This window comes from Corythoichthys intestinalis, chromosome 15 (assembly GCF_030265065.1).
Source record: "Corythoichthys intestinalis isolate RoL2023-P3 chromosome 15, ASM3026506v1, whole genome shotgun sequence".
NCBI classification, from domain to species: domain Eukaryota; kingdom Metazoa; phylum Chordata; class Actinopteri; order Syngnathiformes; family Syngnathidae; genus Corythoichthys; species Corythoichthys intestinalis.
The window spans coordinates 49,512,061-49,531,962 of record NC_080409.1 but is presented as its reverse complement, the minus strand read 5'-3'; the positions used below and the strand labels follow the sequence as shown (position 1 = coordinate 49,531,962).

Here is a 19,902-nt window from a genome sequence, read left to right as displayed (position 1 = left end):
TAATTCTTAAAGGATAAATGTGACTTTGTATATTGTGACTAAATATTACCATCTAGTGTATTTGTTGAGCTTTCAGTAAATGATACTGTAGCCATTTAACTGTTCTGCCCAAATGCATGACGGGAAGTGCAACCATGACTGTGCGTAGTGGCACCAATTGATATATCTTCCCTGTGTTGGGAAATAACATAGGGTGTAAAGAAAAAGATCAGCTACTATCTTTCTTCCCCACATTGTTTCCCCACGATATTTCTAATTGCTGAGAGAGGGATTTTAAGGCTTAAGCCATTTAAAATAGGCTCCAAAGACTGCCAAACTTCACTCTACTCATTTTACGCTGCCTTTTAGCGCTATATATAGGTAAATTGGCACCATCATAGATTGAACGCGACAATGCGTGAGTAGGTCGTGCAGCACATGCGTTAATTGCGTTAAATATTTTAGCGTGATTAATTTTTAAAAAATTAACTACCGCCGTTAAAGCGATAAATTTGATAGCCCTACTTTAAGCCAAAACTAAAGACTCTGGATGAGTGTAAGACATTTTGTCTGTAACGTTAAATACAATTAGAAAACGATTTAATTAAAATATATATTTATATATATATATTTTAATAAAGGCATGTCCGACATCTTTATTTGTCAGTGTTACATCAGTAAACCAGCAAGCACTGTTAGCATCATATAAATTGGCATACCACATGGCTCAGTGGAAAACAACCCCACACCGTTACAAAGGAGCTAATACTGCCTGCAGCAAAATAAAAACAGTCACTCCGTCCAATGACACTCTCGTTTTTGTTCTATAAATTTAGTTTTTTTTCGGTCAAATTGTTTGACAGTCTTCATGAGTTAATGTTGCAAATCAGTTTGAATTTATTATTATTTATTGATTTTATCACATTTTTTAAAATTACAGTGCGAAGGCGCCCTAACATGTTCATGTGTATTATTCTCCCCATATGCAGACCAAATGTGTGCGGTGGTCAGCAGTGCTGCTCCGGCTGGGCCGTGGCACCAGGAACCAACCGATGCATCAAACGTAAGCATCCTTTTGTTTCAGTGTCATGAATGAAGATAAACACCATTGTAAAAGAATGGACATTTACATGCATAGACACAGCATTAATCGATCATTATTATCTTGGATCTGGCGCACAAAAAACTGACAACTAGTTGTATGACACCTTTTATATCAAGGGTGTCTGTATTGCTTTCACCGGCACTAATTTTTTTTCGGTGTGGCTAAACGGCAGATTAAAAGACTAATTTCTCGTCATCTGCACTTTGCCAAATTGTTGTATATAATTGAATCGTCTCAAAATATGATTCACATAGTAATGCTATTTAAGACTTTTTTTATCCTGTCGTAGGTAGGGGTGTAATGGTCACAAAAATCTCGGTTCGGTACGTACCTCGGTTTTGAGGTCACGGTTCGGTTCATTTTCGGTACAGTAAGAAAACAATGCAAAGTAAAAATGTGCTTGTTGTTTATTACACACTTTAGTGCTTTCAACAATAGGAACATTAGCCTATACAAAGCTAGAATTCTGCTCAAAAACTAGCGGGTATTTAAAGATAATCCAACAAAAATTTGCCTTTCAGACCCCGCATATCCCCGTGTTCTTTCTGAAAGAAAGAAGAAAAAAGAAGTCCTGTGCTAAAGAGAAAAGCAATCCCAATGACAAAGATTTTAAGATGTATTATACTAATGAAATGCCTCAATGAAACATTTTTTTCCTTATGAACGGTTTTCAAAAGCTTTATTGGTGGATTTTCTCAAGTTAAAGCGCCACACAGAAATGAATAAATTTAATTGTGTAAGCAGGATGCGTGTGTTATTCTTATTATTTAATTACAGGTGTTTTAGCTCATTTCAATTTATTTTATTTAAATGGGCTATTATTTATTCTATTATGTGTTTATATTTTACAAATGTGTTGTAGTATTCATTTATATAGTATATTTTATGTTGTATAACTTCAGTTCCTATGTTAATATTAATTCCTACTTGTTCTGTTGTGGTAGGGGGGTTTTGTATTGAACACGGGGCCGTGTTGGTTATTATTAAAGCAGAGAAGACAGCAGTAAATCAACAAAGACAAGTCAACTGTGCCCCGATCTACCACTCAAGAGATCTGATGGACTCAAAAAGTAGGTTACGATTGCATATTAGTTTGAAAATCGACCGGATCCACAGTATTTTTACACGAGTGACTTCCGCCCGATACCGGTAGTAGTATCGATGCAGGAGGGCCGCGTCTCGCGTCAAATAATAAACTCTACCGTTCTTTTCGCGTGCGTCGCGTTGAGCCGCTTCTGGGACACATGTAACACGCGGCCGCACTGCGACTGGTGTGCATTGGCTGGTTGACTCTAACGCCCGCGTTTCACTGCGTTCTCGCGGCGGCCACGTTGTCGCGCCGTTGACGTTTCTGGGTTATACTGTCCCACCGTGTTGGTCCTCATTATAGTAGAGAAGACGGAATAAATATAATCTACACAAAGAAACTGTAACCCGATCGACTCACAGCCCCGCAGAGTAAGGGTTATATTACGTCAGAAACTCGTTCGGTACGCGTCCGTTCGGAACCGAGCACCACGTATCGAAACGGTTCAATACTATTACATGTACCGTTACACCCTTAGTCGTAGGCAATTTAAGGCAAAACACTACCGCGTTTGTCCACTGGCGTCGCTAAAACTGACCAAAACTGAAAAGTTACCAAGTGTTGCTTTAATAAGGCTATATTAAATTGATTGATAAATTAGTTGCCAACGAATTTTGATAATCGATACACTTATAGACTATACATTTAAGTCAGGAAGCTGAAATAAAACATTACTTTTGAAGGAAATAGTCATCCATTTTGTCTCAAGGTAATTGAAAAAGTGACATTTATCCGATTAATCGTTTAATTAATCGTCCGATTAATCAACGATGAAAATAATCATTAGTTGCAGCCCAAGTGGCAGCGAATGAACAGCTCTAGTTTTAGTTGTACTTATAGTTGTGTCTGGTGCGACGACATCACATCTGCTCCCACCGGTAAAGTTTGCAGACAGAGACCCTTTCCAAGCCTATACCAACAGACAGAAAAATAACATAGGTAATAATGACTAATGGCTGTCCTGTCAAATGAAATTGCCCCAAGAAAATGTTCTTCTCATTACACCGATACACATGTTCATCATGTGGTGTTTGCCTTTTTATTATTTTTATTAAAACTGGCATCGAAATGACTTTCATTCATTTTGACACAAGGCTTCCATTTGGGCTTGAGCAGCTTCTTCTTTTTATTTGGCCACAACTGTGTTGAATAGCTTCACCGGCACGTAATCGCAAGCAGACGAGAGTGGAAAACATTAATTTTGAATTAACTATCAACAGCAGATTTCAAGACGTTTTGTCCCATTCGCATGTATGTGCTAAATTCAAATGTGGAATGTCGTATTATGCTACCCCAATACCTGGCCTTGTTTAAAATAGAAACTGATCAAATCCGCGTTTGCGTTCACTTTTAACGTTTTATGCGTCTCATTGTTTTTCAATTCAATTCAATTCAATTTTATTTGTATAGCCGTAAATCACAACAAGGTTGTCTCAAAGGGCTTTGCAGAGGCAATATGATACACAGTCAGAAACAGCAAATGAAGGAAACAAAGATGAATAAATAAAGTTCAAGTCCTGGGCATCCCCCATCCTTGGACTCTCCATGTCGGCAAGGAAAAACTCCCAAAACTCCAAGCTCTTTGGGAGAAAATGAGAAACCTTGGGGAGTACCACAGTCAGGAGAGATCTACTCCCAGGACGGATAGACAGAATGCACCAGGACTGCTAATGGGAATTAGCAGACGGGGTTACAGTCTGTAAAGATGCAGTAGAGTAAAGGAACAAGAAGAGGTCCATCTAGCCAGATGAGACAGGGGTGGCAACGAGGACGTCCATCCAGCCAGGGGTCCGGATATTCAGGAGGCTGCAGCTGAAAAATAGCCCCTCCCCAGAGGGGAGGTGGGAAAGGGGACACCGGGTGACTAGTGATGAAGAGACTAGTCAACTAGATATTAAAATTAGAAAATAGAAATAAAGTAAGACAAGAGGTAGGTAGAGTGAGAAAAAGGAGATAGAACTCAGTGGCTGTACTTCCCCCTGCATGATAACTTCTAGTGCAGCTTAGACTGAACTTTGAGTCTAATCCGACTTCAACTAGCCTGACCATAAGGTTTGTCGAATAGGAACGTTTTTAATCTAATCTTAAATGTGCAGACTGTCTCGGTTTCTTTAATATTAGCTGGAAGCTGATTCCATAAAACAGGAGCTTGGTGGCTAAAGGCTCTTGCCCTGACTGTACTTTAAGAAACCCTGGGAACTACCAGTAGACCTGCATTCTGAGAATGGAGTGTTCTGTTGGGGTGGTATGGAACCAGAACATCGGTGAGATAAGATGGCCCCAACCCATTAATGGTCTTAAATGTAAGAAGGAGGATTTAAAACTTAATTCTAAACTCGACTGGAAGCTAATGAAGGGCCTGGAGCACAGGGGTGATGTGCTCTCTTCTATTAGTTCCTGTTAAAAGTCTTGCTGCTGCGTTTTGGACTAGCTGAAGACCTTTTAGAGAACTTTTAGGACAAGCTGCAAGTAGGGAGTTTCAGTAATCCAAACTAGATGTAACGAACGCGTGAATTTAATTTTTCTGCATCGTTTTAAGATGAAATATTTCAAATTTTGGCTATGTTGCGCAGGTGAAAAAAGGCTGTTCTGTAGGTTGGTTTAATATGATCTTTAAATGATAAGTCTGGGTCAAATAGAACTCCTAGGTTTTTAACTGTGGTGCTGGAGGCTACACTTACATTGTCCAGAGTGACTATCTGGGCAGTTAAAGAGTCTCTCAGAGAGTGAAATAACAGGTTAAAGTTGTTTTGGGTAGCTATTTTTCTACATTTTACAAGTGAACTTTGTTTACAAGGTTCAGTCATTCTACAGTATGTGTCTGTTCACTTGTTTACTGCTTTCTCTCCCGCACACAAAATCCAGCAAGGAGATTACACAACAAACTTATTGGCCACAGCAGCCTCCTAATTAGATCCACTTCCTGCCTTCCTACTCCCCCCCTTCAAGCCCTGCTAAAGGCACACTTAGTGAGGTGCTAATTACATTTAACGTCAGGCTGCAGTTGGCTGAATGAAAGTGTGTGTATTTTGAATCTGCCTGGAGGTAAAAGGTCTGGACCATCTTATGTTGAGGCGCAGCTGAAGGAAATGCTGACATCAGTGGTGTGAAGCCCCTTCGGCCAACTAGGTGCTTACTAGGGATGTCCTGAGATGTGATGGGATATCGAGCCCGATCACATCGGAATTGGATGAAAAAGATCGGGTTTTTAAATGTATTTATTTATTTTGAAGTATTGACAGCGGTTGCCATTGACAGCGATAGATAGATTGTGAGTGGGAGTACTCAAATTAGTTTGGCCTTCCTAGACAAAATAAATTTAACGTCTATTGCTGTCAATGGCAGTGAATCCGTGGAGGGCTACTGTATAAGCAACAACAAAAAAAATCCAAAGGTATAATGCTTAGGGATGTCGCCGATCTGTTCACGTGATCGGAAATCGGGCCTGCAAACAGTTTGCTGGAGATATGTCAACAAAGCACATGGATTACTGGAACCATGTCCATTGGTCTGATGAGACGGGCGGGCTTTCTTGTTGTTTTCCGAAATTTCCAGGTTCGCCCTGAATCAGTAACAGGCACACTTTTGCTCAATCGACAATGTTTATTGATTAGAAAATGCAGAATAAATTAGATTTATTGATTACAATCCCACAAGAGCAAGCAACAAGCATAACAAGGGTAACGATGACGCTAGATTTGAGTTTGTCAATTTCAGAATCCCCGCGGTACGTTACAGCACAACCAGGTGTCCCTTAGCAATGAAAATCGCTTACCGTGACAAATGAGCGGGAGCCAACGCTCCGGTAAGGCGGCGAAGGAACAAAGCCAGGCGATCCGTACGTGACCCGCTGGCGGACTTCCAAAAGTGTGCCTGTTACTGATTCACCGCGAACCTGGAAATTTCGGAAAACACTTGTGTACCGTCTTCAGAAGAGGCTTCCTCCTAGGGTGACAACCATGCACACCAATTTGATGTAAAGTGCGGCGTATGGTCTGAGCACTAAAAGGCTGACTCCCCCAACTCTTCAATCTCTGCAGTAATGCTGACAGCACTCCTGTAACGAGTCACATGACATTTTAGAGGGAAATTGACAAGCAGTACTCAATTTGGACATTTAGGGATGTACGTATTTACTAAGGGGTGTACTCCCTTTTGTTGCCAGGGGTTTAGATATTAATGGCTATATTTTGAGTTATTTTGAGGGGAAAATGAATAAACTCTGTTATATAAGCTGCACACAGACTACAGTCCCTGACAAAAGTCTTGTCGCTTATCCATTTTGTAGAAACAATTGCTAATAACCTCACTCTTAATTATTCAATTGGTTTCAGAAATGGCTCATATGAAAGCTAAGACCCTCCCAAATGACGTTGAATGTACAAAAATATATTTCTTTCACTGAAAAAAGATTTTGGCAAGACAAAGTGTGAAACTTGAACAAAAAATGTACTTCAAATACAAAAATATTTTACATAACATAAGTGAATTAAGTAGTGGTGCTGTGAGATCCAAATTTAATATTTTGTATGACTTCCATGGGCTTCGGCAAGGATTCATACAATTTATTGATGAAGTCATCAGGAACATCAAAGAAAGCAGTCTTGCATGCCTCCCAGAGTTCATCAACATTCTTGGTTTTCATCTTCCATGCTTCCTCTTTCATCCTACCCTAGACATGCTTAATGATGTTCATGTCTGGTGACTGGGCTGGCCAGTCCTGGAGGATCTTGATCTTCTTTGCCTTGTAGAACTTTGAGGTAGAGATTGAAGTATGCGATGGAGCACCATCCTCCTGCAGAATTTGTCCCTTTTTATGGTTAGGAATGTAAGAGGCAGCTAAGATTTGTTGATATTTCAGACTATTTATGTTGCCTTCCACCCAGCAGATCTCTGGCACACCCCCATACTAGATGTAACCCCAGACCATGATTTTGCCACCACCAAACTTCACTGTTTTCTGAGTGAATCTCGGATCCATGTGGGCTCCAGTAGGTCTCCAGCAATATTTGCGGCGACTGTGGTGTACCGTATTGGCCCGAATATAAGACGGCCTTGATTATATTCGTCTTTATATATTAGTCTTTCAAGACTCAAGTTTGAAAAAAGACTTTTTGAACACCAAATTATTTTATACAGAAAATAATTACAGTACATCCGAAACAACTGATTTTAACAATATATTTGAGAGAAAAAGCATGTCATTTTGCCTCATTCAAATCCTAATATCTGAACATTTAAATATGCAAACTAAAGTGCAATTACATTTGTAAATAATTGGCTTCTAGGTTTTGAAATGTAAATAAACCAATCTATTGTGATAAAACAACAAAATTGCAATAACTGCATGAACCATCAAAGTGAAGTCTAACTGTAACTGTAGTCTTGAAACAAATCTGAATAAGGATAAACGTTTCAATAAAGTAATGCAAACTGGTAAAACTTGAGAGTAGCTGAGATCTGTCATGACAGAGCATCGCTTCAATGATATCTGGCGCCATCTAGCGTCGTGAATGGGTATAATGTCTAGACCGCGAATATAAGAAGACCCCCTCTTTTTCAGTCTTATTTCAATGCAAAAAACGACGTCTTATATTCGGGCGAATACGGTATTAGGGAAGTCCACGAACCAATCACATGATCAGAAATCGGGCCCGATATTGTCATGCTAAGAAGATTGGAATCGAGTGACAAAAGATTGTGTTTTTAAGATTTTTTTTCATAACTGCAAAGCAACAAAATAATTAAGATGGACAAGGATACCTAAAAAGGTATGTGGTCGGTATTCGGAATAGGCAGATCCTCAAAATCGGATGACTTGAACTCGGGTGCAAAAATATGGGATCGGGACAATTCTAGCGCTAACACGTTGGTGCATGGGCTGGAAGGAGATTGGAGAAAACAATTATCATCCAACTATCGCCGCTTAAGTTGCGTGCTTTATTAGGCGTTGGCAGCAGGAAACCTTCCCACTCTGTGGGGAACCTTGTTGGCTGGGAGCGAAATATGAAAACACATCAGCGCTGAGCTGTGTCTAGAAAATTCCCGCTGAAGGGATTGAAGTAATGTCTAATATTAAAAGTGTCAGCTTCAGGCTTTGCTGAAGAGACCGGCTTGGGTGTTGTGGGTTATGGCTTCTTAACAGTACCTCATTGTTCAATATGGTTGAGCTCAGAGCAAATATATGACAGGAATTAAGAGTTGTCCAGGGAGTCCACCTTCACGTCTTTATTTATGAAGTATTTTTTTTTGTCAGTTTAGAACTGTTGTCCAACAACTAAATCCTGTCCATTGGAGGAATTAACACTGATATCCCAATTTCGAATGTAGGCGGTCTTTAGTTTCAATGTTAGCCATATCTATGTAAGACAGAACATATGCTTTCGGCATGCTGCAGTTGATCACAGTTGTGATCATCTGATCCATTAAGAGTAACATCATTCCTGCTACTATTTGTTTTCTCTTTAGTCAAGTATAGCTGTGAGGATTCATTGTGAGTTACCAGATGCATCACATCGGTTGGTAAAGTGAGGACATGTGCTAGCTTGGCTGGACTATATCTTTAAACTGGAAAGCGTTCCTGACGCCATGAATGTAACTTCTTGTCTTGGTGTCAGGAGGACTTACTGTATAGAATTCCCGGCTGCCACTTCACGCACATCTGCAGCTTTGTTAGTGAGCTGAGGGAGCCATATTTTAGCCTCACCCAGTCATAGCCCAGCAGCGGTTCTGCCTCAGTTAGCTGCAGCTGGATGACTAAAATAAGCCTCAATGCAAGTGTTTCAAGAACATTAATATTTGCCAAAACTGCTCTGACCTGCTGTGGGAATATTGTCACTGTTCCCCATGTTTCATGCGAAAGATTTAGCGGTGGTTTGAATTGAGAAGAATGGCCGCAGAAATCTGTTTACAAAACTGTAAGCTACTTACCGGCGGAATTAAGATGAGAGTTGAATTGCTGACATGTTTTGGGTCTGCATGGGCTAATCCTCAATTAGATCTTGTAGGTCAATTTGGAATTAGTTTGGGTTCGCAAAGAATTTCTTCGTGAAAACAGAAGTGGCAACTGAAGCTTTGTGTATTCATTGTGATTTCAAAATAAACAATTTGGGAAGTACTATTACTGTTTCATCATCATTTTAAAATAGGAAATGGAGTGGTCAGGCTTTTCATCCTTCTGTTGTGAATGTCAATGAGCAATGAGTTTGTTTGGGGGCAATTCACGCCATTTCCTGTTGATTTTCCGTCACTTCCTGTTGATTTTGGGGCATTTACAGGTCACTTCATGTTGATTTTAGGGACATTTAAAGGTCACTTCCTATTGATTTTTTGTTTTTGTTTTGTTTTTTTGGTTACTCATAGGGGTGTGATAAAATATGGAAATGATACAGTGCCCTCCATAATTATTGGCAACCCTGAAAAAGATGCGTTTTTTAGCTTCTAATATTTTTTTCAAAAAATTCTAATAATATGGGACCTTAATGGAAAAAAAGAGAAAAATCCAACCTTCAGTACAAGTGCATTCATTCAGTGGGGAAAAAATCCCACATAAACGAAAAAAAAATATTTGACATCAAATAATGTGTGTCACAATTATTAGCACCCCTGGTGTTAATACTTTGTTCAACCCCCTTTTGCAAACAAAACAAGGTCTGGGGACTGAGATGGCCATGGGAGGGTCTTGATTTTGTGTCTGGTGAACCATTTCTGTGTAGATTTGGCCATATATTTAGGGTCATTGTCTTGCTGAAAGACCCAGTGACGACCCATCTTCAGCTTTCGGGCAGAGGGCAACAGATTTTGATTTCAAATGTCCTGTTATTTCAAAGCATTCGTGATGCCATGCACCCTAACAAGGTTCCCAGGGCCTTTGGAAGCGAAACAGCCCCACAGCATCACTGACCCACCCCCATACTTCACAGTGGGTATGAGGTGCTTTTCAGCATGCCCATCTTTCGTGGCACGCCAGACCCACTTAGAGTGTTTGTTGCCAAAAAGCTCAATTTTGGTGTCGTCTGACCAAAGCACACGGTCCCAGTTGAAGCCTGGGACCGTGCTTTGAAATACCAGGATATTTTAAATCAAAATCTGTTGCCCTTTGCCCGAAAGCTGAAGATGGGTCGTCACTGGGTCTTTCAGCAAGACAATGACCCTAAACATATGGCCAAATCTACACAGAAATGGTTCACCAGACACAAAATCAAGCTCCTCCCATGGCCATCTCAGTCCCCAGACCTTGTTTTGTTGGCAAAAGGGGGTTGTACAAAGTATTAACACCAGGGGTGCTAATAATTGTGACACACATTATTTAATGTCAAATAATTATTTCTTTATGTGGGATTTTTTCCCCACTGAATAAATGCACTTGTATTGAAGGTTGGATTTTTCTCTTTTTTTCCATTAAGGTCCCATATTATTTGAATAAAAAAAAATATTAGAAGCTAAAAAACACATCTTAACCAGGGGTGCCAATAATTATGGAGGGCACTGTATATCGTGATACTTTGCATCCCAAAAGGTTATCGATATGCTTCTGCCAAGAATCGAGATATCGTTTTAAAAAGGTGTCAATGTTTTTGTTTTTTGTTTTTTTTGTTTTAAAAAAGGGAACCAACAAGTTGCTGCCAAAATCTTCCACCAAAATAGTGCCTCAGTTAACTCTAGGGCTGCCATTGACTGTGCTCGACGCCCAATCCATTTAGACTGGGAACTTTTGTTCATTCAAAACCAGATCATTCACAGTCATTCGGTCTGATTTTCGGGGCATTTACAGGTCACTTGCTGTTCATTTTAGGGCATTTACAGGTCATTTCCTATTGAGTGTGAGTCACTGCCTATTCATTTGGGTGTTTCCCAGGTCACTTCCTGTTCTGTAGCTCAAAATAAACAGGAAGTGACCCATAAATAACCCCAAAATCAACGGGAAGTAACTGAATATCAACAGGAAAACTATTAAATGGCCCAAAATTACCTCATTGGTTGCCACTGACGGCCATCGACATTCAATCCGTTTGAAGTGGGAGGGATGGCAGATGTCTACTAGTGATAAACTCATTCCAATTCACAGCAGAATCTTGTTTTTCTGTTTTTTAGTTGTTTGTAGAATATCCGAGAATGATTTTCTGACCAATGTATCAATAATCCTTGTATCGCCATATCGTCAGATCCTCGTTATCGTGAGCTTTGTATCGCAAATCGTATCGTGGGAACCAAGAGGTTACCACTCCTAGTTACTGAAAAGGAAGTGACTCGAGAATGTCCCCGTTTAAAAGGAATTGAATCAAAATCAACAGGAAGTGACCTGTAAATGCCATAAAATGAACAGGAATTTACCTTTAAATGCCTACAAAAGACTGGCTGTAAATGCTCTGATTTCAGTGCCATTGATGGCGTTACACGTCCAATCCAGTCAAATGAATTGGATGTCTAGCGCCGTGAATGGCTGCCAGTGAGCTAACATAGACACTATTCTAATAGAAAATTTCGGTAGCAACCTGTTGGTTCCTTATTTTAAACAGTGACACCTTTTTAAAATGACAAAGACAAGTTTCCTGAGCGAAATATGGGCGGGGCCATCTTGGACAATGTTTGCCTCGAACTTCCGGTTCAGAAAAAACCTCATAAGTTGTCGTTGAAGTTAGCAATGTGTTGACAAAGTTAAAACTGCGAAATCAAGCCAGAAGAACCCACGGAATCTCGAAAAATGGATTCAGCACGACGTAGATGAGACGTAGATGAGATTGGATGACCTGATCTAAAATACATCTAACCTGGCACAATCATGACTTGAATCTATCTTTAAATGATGAAGGTTTTAAAACTTTTACATGTCGAAAGTAGACAGAAGGGAAATTATGGAATAACGGGAGCTATTTTAACAACTTTAACGGTTGATTCACAACATTAAAGCGCTTGTGACACAAAAAAGCATGTTTATTTCATAATACACGCGGTATTTTATGCTCCTGAATGATATGGACCGCTTGGATGTGTGTGGAAGCGATCGCTATATTTATTTCGTTTTTTGAATCCCGCGCCAGGAAAATGAGTGACTTCCGGCTTCGGTCTCGCATTGAGGAGGAGGGCGCTGTGACGTGTACGGTAGAAGACGTCCTCTTCACGCTACAGTGTACTGTTGTGTATGAGGACGAAGGATTCAGCTGATTTTGCGGATTAATACGTTTATTTTTTGCATCACGCCAGCCAAATGGCTGCAGAAAAATCATTCTGTATGCGGGAGAGGCGTATGCGCCTTTTTGGAGTTTCAAAAGGTTCCCATTCACCGTGGATATTTACTGTGGGACCATTGGACTTACAAGGAAGTGAGTAAACATCTTGTTTTGTATTATGTCAAATACGAATACAGTGATTACAAAGTAAACACTATAAAATTCCTTTAAATAAACGACTACTTACGTTTGATCATTGACAGGCATGTAAAAAGCTATCCTCATGCTCATTAGCAGTTAGCTGTTAGCGCGTTAGCTACACAACAACTCCAGCCACCCTCCTCCAGGGAACGAACTGTAAATTGCTCTCCGCCGGGCGGTTTGCCGTTCCGCAAAGAAACTCGACAACCGGGTCGACATGTCAAATAATCCAGGCTAGTTATGTGTGATTTTCCACTTCGAAGACTTTGAAACATCCCTCGGTTCGGGTTAGCATGTCGGCTAGCTGTCACTCCTTCTGGTCTGTTTACATTCTCCGAAGCCGGGGAAGGGAAATGACATATGTCCGATTTAGGTGTCATAAAATATCGTTCCGGAGGTGTGACAGTAAAGGTAAAGTCGACAGTTTTGACCATTATGGAGTAATTTTGCCATGTCGTCTTGAATAAATGGATTTTTATTATTTTATATTCCATTTAGCAGAAGTTCTTTGTCATGACCATGCCATTTATTTAGCAATTGGGGAAAGTACTTGGGTAAAAAGAATATCCTGTAAAAATATTGAAGTAAAGAGACAGAAACAATGACATTTTGCCGCTCTCTTCGTCGCGTTTTCCTCATTGTGAATAGTTCCCCCTCGACGGGCTGACTGGTCCTTCTCAAGCCATTTATATAGCTATTGGGGAAAAATACTTGGATAAAAAGACTATCCTGTAAAAATATTGGAGTAGAGAGACTGAAACAATGACATTTTGCGGCTCTCTTCGTCTCGTTTTCCTCGTTCTGAACAATTCCCCCTCAATGGGCTGAATAGTAAAACCGATGAGCCCAGTCTACCGCTGACGTCATCCACCTGTTGGGGACGCTAAAGCCCTATAATGGTAGGCGTGGCTAACCGGCAGATTAAAAGACTAATTTCTCGTCATCTGCGCTTTGCTAAATTGTTGTATATAGTCGAATCGTCTCAAAATATGATTCTAATTCACATAATAATGCCATTTAAGACTTTTTTTCTGGTGTCGTATGCTCTTTAAATTAAGTGAATGTGGTTTAAAGCTGCTGATACAGAATAGGGGGGGGGCATCAATAATCGATATATAATCGAAATCGTAGCCTATGAATCGTGATCGTAATGGAATCGTAAAGTACCCAAGATTCCCACCTTTAGTCGATATGGCTATGAAATAGGTATTAAGTTTAAAAAAAAGGGTCATAATTTGGTCTTAAAAAGTCTAAAATTTAACATGAGGAAATCTGTCGGAACCCTGGATATATCGATTCCGGGTAGAAGCATATCTACTGTATAACCTGGGCTACCTACAAACACATGACAAACTAGAAAATGCAAATTTTTAAAGAAACTGTGATGGTAGCTTTGCAGTATTGGTATATTGGCTCACCTCCTGTTGATTTTGGAGCATTTATGGGCCAATTTTTGGGCGAACGGTCGTTTTTGGGGTGTCAACTGAAAGAGAGTCTGCGTCTAGAACATGAGAATTCCGGTCATTTTGGTGTACATTGGAAAAAAACAAGGAATATTATAGATGGTAGCTTTTGCATTTCATGCAAAGCTACCATCAATTAACTTCTGGTATATATGATTTGGAGGCACAGTTCAAAATTCACCAAGAAGTATGTTTTTTCCCTGCACACTACATTATGGAATACTTCATATGGCATCAAGCTGGAAGTCGAGCAATTCCAGGATGGTGACCCACCCTTCTGCCAAAAGAATAGATTTATACCCATTGCCGTCTTAGAAAGTGCAGATGAAAAGGTGCATCATTCATACAGAGGACGACAGTTGATGTCAGTATTTTGAGGAGACTGTGAGTGAAACATGAGAAGATTCTGACCTTTCTCCAGCATTTTTGTTTTGGTTTGATGCAGAGGGCCCCATCCTTAAAAGCCTTTCTCTCTGTCCAGCTAGGTCTCATTCAATTTCAAACATTGAATATTTCATAAATTCTTGCATGTTTCTCCACTGTGGTGTTAGTTTAGGAGAAATGGATTGACTATTGCCTAAGGGTGTAACAATACATGTATTTGTATTGAACCGTTTCGATACGTGGTGCTCGTTTCGGAATGAAGGCTCCGAACGAGTTTCTGACGTAATGTAACCCTTACTTTTCGAGGCTGTGAGTTGATCGGGTTACAGTTTCTTTGTGTACAATATATTTACTCCGTCTTCTCTACTATGAGGACCAACACTGTAGGACAGTATAACCCAGAAACGTCAATGGTGCAACAACGTAGCACCCGCGAGAACGCAGTGAAACGCGGGCGTTAGAGTCAATCAGCCAATGCACAGCAATTGCAGTGCGGCCGCGTGTTAGACGTGTCCCAGAAGCGAGGCACACGAAAAGAATAGCAGAGTTTATTATTTGACGCGAGACACGACCCTCCTCCGTCAATACTACTACCGATAGCTACGATCGGGCAGACCGGAAGTCACCCGTGTAAAAATACAGTGGATCCGGTCGATTTTCAAACTAATATGCAATAGTAACCCACTTTTTGAGTCCATCAGATCTCTTGAGTGGTAGATCAGGGCACAGTTGACATGTCTTTGTTGATTTACTGCTGTCTTCTCTGCTATAATAATAACCAACACGGCGTCGGCACCGTGTTCAATACGAAACCCTCCTACCACAACAAAACAAGTAGGAACTAATATTCACATAGGAACTGAAGTTATACAACATAAAACATACAATATAAATGAATTAAGGCTGTCAAAATGATCGCGTTAACGGGCGGTAATTAATTTTTTAAATGAATCACGTTAAAATATTTGACGCAATTAACGCACATGCTCCGCTCAGATTAAAATGACAGCGGTGTAATGTCCGCTTGTTACTTGTTTTTTGTTGTTTGGCGCCCTCTGCTGGCGCTTGGGTCCAAACGGTTTTATGGGTTTGGGGAGTGAGCATGGTGTAATGACATCAACAATGGCGAGCTACTAGTTTATTTTTTGATTGAAAGTTTAACACATTTTAATAAAACGAAAACATTAAGAGGGGTTTTAATATAAAATTTCTATAACTTGTACTAACATTTATCTTTTAAGAACTATAAGTTTTTCTATCCATGGATCGCTTTTAGAGAATGTTAATAATGTTAATGCCATCTTGTTGATTTATTGTTAAAATAAACAAATACAGTACTTATGTACCATATGTTGCATGTGTATATCCGTCTTGTGTCTTATCTTTTCATTCCAACAATAATTTACAGAAAAATATGGCATATTTTATAGATCCCACTCACCAACGTCACGCAATGACGTGTCGCTGTATCCGGCCACCATATTGTCAGTCATTGTTTATCCGTACTCTCAATGGTTTCAATTTGTCGTGCAATTTATAGTGCAATTCATGGAAGCCCCGGTGCTTTCAGACGCTGTAAACTCATTGGATGTGTTGCATAAAGGCGTTATGTGGAAAAGCTTCGGTCGATCCATTCCCCAGATCAATATTTGATGCCTAAATCGATATTTTTCAACCCGCTGTCTTCGCCGTCTCTGCCTGACATCTGCTACCCTGATATTTACAACTATCTTGTCCACAGAAACTCAGCGTATTCTCACGAAAGTTTGAAAAACTTTAACAGCAGCACTCTAAGAAACATTACCCCCGTGTGACCCTTTACTTCCAATTTTCTAAAATGGCGACAATCAATAAAAAAAAAAAAAAGTTGACTGCGATGGCCGACGCTTCAAGGATAGGTGAATATTGGACTATTTCTTCAATAAAACACGCAACAACTGTGTCTGCCTCATTTGCAAAGAGACAGTCGCTGTTTTCAAAGAGTTCGATGTGACGCGATATTAACAAACAAGACAAGCTAACACGTACAACATTACAGGGAAGATATACGCAGCAACTTGAAGCTAGTTTGATTTCACAGCAGCAGTATTTCGCAAGAGCCCGAGTGTCGAAAGAGAAGGCCACAAAGACGAGATTGATGAAATTATGAATAAAAATAAAAAAAATAAATAAAGCAAATGTGACACACAGAAGGGCTTGCTGAATTGTTCTATGTAAAACAGCCAAGGTAGCCCCCTGCATTTTTACCACACCAAATCTGGCCCCCTTTGCAAAAGGTTCGGACACAACTGTTTAACTGATGACCCGTAGACGAGGCCAGCTACTTTCACTTGATACCAGCTAAATATTATTCAAAAAATAATGATGGTGGGAGAAATAAGCATCTTGAATTTGAAACTGTATGTTGTCGGCGATTAGCCTCGCAATGATCTTAATTGTGGTTGTCTGCCCAAAACCCTCTAAATATATATTAAATGCATCTTACCAGATATAAAATGACTACTACATAATCTGTGGTGATCGTTTGGTGCCCAGTTTTCTCGTCAATTGCAGCCGTCCATCTCGCTCTCCTGTCCGGGTCTCTTGGAATACGCTAGAACTTCAAGTCTCTCCGTCTATCTTCTCTGTTACTGCAACCAACCGCCACACACGCCTTCACCATTTTGATTATTAATGTTAACGAGCAGAAAAACACGCCATAGTAGGAGGAATTTATGTAGCGGTAATGCGTCAACACGACGAGACGATGTGAGTAGGGTCTATAGATGGTTTGAATTGCGATTAATTAATTTTTAAGCTGTAATTAACTCGATTAAAAATTTTAATTGTTTGACAGCCCTAAAATGAATACTACATCACATTTGTAAAATATAAACACATGATAAATTAAATAACAGCCCATTTAAATGAAATAAATTGGAATGAGCTTCAACACCTGTAATTAAATAATAAAAATAATACACAGATCCAGCTTACACAATTTATTATTTTCTGTGTGGTGCTTTAGCTTGAGAAAATCCACCAATAAAGCTTTTGAAAACCGTTCATAAGAAAGAAAAAATGATTCATTGAGGCATTTCATTTGTGTAAAATACATGTTAAAATCTTTATCATTGGGATTGCTTTTCTCTTTAGCACAGGACTTCTTTTTTCTTCTTTCTTTCAGAAAGAAAGCTGACCAATACGCGGGGTCTGAAAAGCAAATCGTCGTTGGATTATCTTTAAATACCCGCTACTTTTTGAGAAGAATTCTAGCTTTGTATAAGCTAATGTTCCTATTGTTGAAAGCCCAAAGGTGTGTAATAACAACTAACAATTTATATTTTGCATTTTGTTTTCTTAATGTACCGAAAACGAACCGAACCGTGACCTCAAAACCGAGGTACGTACCGAACTGAGATTTTTGTGTACCGTTACACCCCTACTATTGCCTCATATAAGTCATGTAGGAATTATGACATCCATAAGGTAATATTTTTGCATAGATTTCGCCATTGCAAAATAATGTTTAATCTACGTTTACGGGAAGTCTATGTGCCTACAACGTTTAAAACCTGCATTTGTTTTTTACAATTTGTCTCAACTTGAAATTGATGTTGTTGTTGACACTTTTCCTCCGCGTGTTTGCTGTTGATTGATAAGACAATTACCCAAGTAACATAACACATAATTTAGACAAATGTGCTTTGGAGTTTTAAAAGCAGAAGAGTATTGTTTTCTTTAACATGTGTGAAACAGCTGGTGAAGTATCAAGGACATACAATACATCTGCAAATGTTTTCTAACCTTTTAAAGCACATTGAAAAATGTTGGCGCGTTAATAATAACAAAACATCTTCTCGGCCCCCTCGACTCCTAAAATATCATCTCGATTTACATGGCATGTTAAAGGAAGGAAGTGACTACATTTGGATTAACTCATAATTTACAATCACGCATCTATCGTAACAATTTTTTATTCTATCTATTTGTTTGCTTTGGAAGAAGTCACTGAGTTTGGACTGCACTGTTACAGTAAATCTTGTTCATAAACCCTTGGTCATGTATATTCACAAGAATTGAAGTATAAGACGTGCACCTGGAGGTTATGAGAATCGCAAAAAAATGAAACAAAACTATGCAGGTCATTGGCAATTCACCATATTCGCTGTAGAGTCAAGCCAAGAATGTGAAATGTACATGTCATGGTGGTTTTCTTGTTGGTTTGTTTGTTACCAGGATTGTGCTAAAACTACCAACTGGTTCTTCGTTGGTAATAACCGGTCAATAAATCAAAGGTCATTCAAACTCTCGGTTTCAAAACAAAACTGAACTGATCGTATAATAACAGACTAAATAGCAGAAATAGCCATTAATGAAACAACTAGAACAGTAACTGAAGAAAAAATAGCACAGTACGTAAGGTTTTAATGTTATTTACCGTAATTCTCGGACCATAAGCCGCTACTTTTTCCCCTCATATTGAATCCTGCAGTTTATAGTCCAGTGTGGCTTATTTGTTGATTTATTTGGGTTTATAGGTAACACTTTCTTTGACAGCGGCTTCATAAGACTGCCATAGGACTGTCATAATTGTGACATGACATTATCATGGGCATTAATGACATTATGAATTATGTCACTAACTCCATTTATGTCCAGCATGGATCTTTACATCTATTAAAAAGTGAGATAATTTGCTGGATGACACAAAATGGCTTCTGTCATAAGCAGTCATTAATGCTCATGGCAGTATCATGTCATAATTATGATGGTATTTTGGCGCCACTGTCAAATAAGTGTTACCAAATACCATAACTAGCAATTAATGAAACAACTGGAACAGTAACTGAAGAAATAATTAGCATAGAACACAAGTTTGCTATTTACATCTGTAGCGCTGCAGTGCATGTTAGGAGGCATGTTAGACGACAACAGTGTTGACAGCAGGCGGCAGCAGAGGTTGACTGTCTCCCCCAAGGGATCAGTGATGGCCAAATGAAGTTTCTTGAAGCAATGAAGCTTCATGGTGGTTCATTTGATTTTATGACAGTCTTAAGATGCCACTGTCAAATATAGTGTTACCGGTTAACATCTTTTGATGTAAATATCCTATAATACAGTGAGGACAGCTGCGGCTTATTGTCCAGTGCGGCTTTTCTATAAACAAATGCAGTTTTCTTGTCAAATTTGGTGGGGCGTGGCTTATAATCAGCGGCGCCTTATGGTCTGAAAAATATGGTACATCTGTAGTGCTGTAATGCATGCTGGGAGGCATGAGGCATGTTGGACGACAAGGGGGTTGACAGCAGGTGGCAGCAGAGGTTGTCTGTCTATCCCAAGGGAGCAGTGATGGCTAAATGATGCTTATTGAAGCAATGAAGCTTTGCAGCCAATTGAGTCAAAGCTTGATTTTTTCCCCCCTCTATTGTGCTATCAAGTGGTCATGAAGCCTAACAAACAAAGAGTGTTGAGAATTCTATGGCTACTTGTTTAAGAAAATGAGATTAATGGTTATGTGTTACTATATGAAGA

At 39.5% G+C, this 19,902-nt stretch overlaps 1 protein-coding gene across 2 annotated transcripts in view; it reads left to right on the top strand.

The window, feature by feature from the left end:
* The window catches only part of LOC130930729 (latent-transforming growth factor beta-binding protein 2-like), a 309,203-nt gene that overhangs the window by 16,007 nt on the left and 273,294 nt on the right, over positions 1-19,902 (top strand). For both annotated transcript variants that reach the window (XM_057858789.1, XM_057858788.1), the window contains exon 2: positions 969-1,042. In XM_057858789.1, coding sequence (XP_057714772.1) covers positions 969-1,042 — 74 coding nt within the window. The remainder of the gene's footprint in view (positions 1-968; positions 1,043-19,902) is intronic.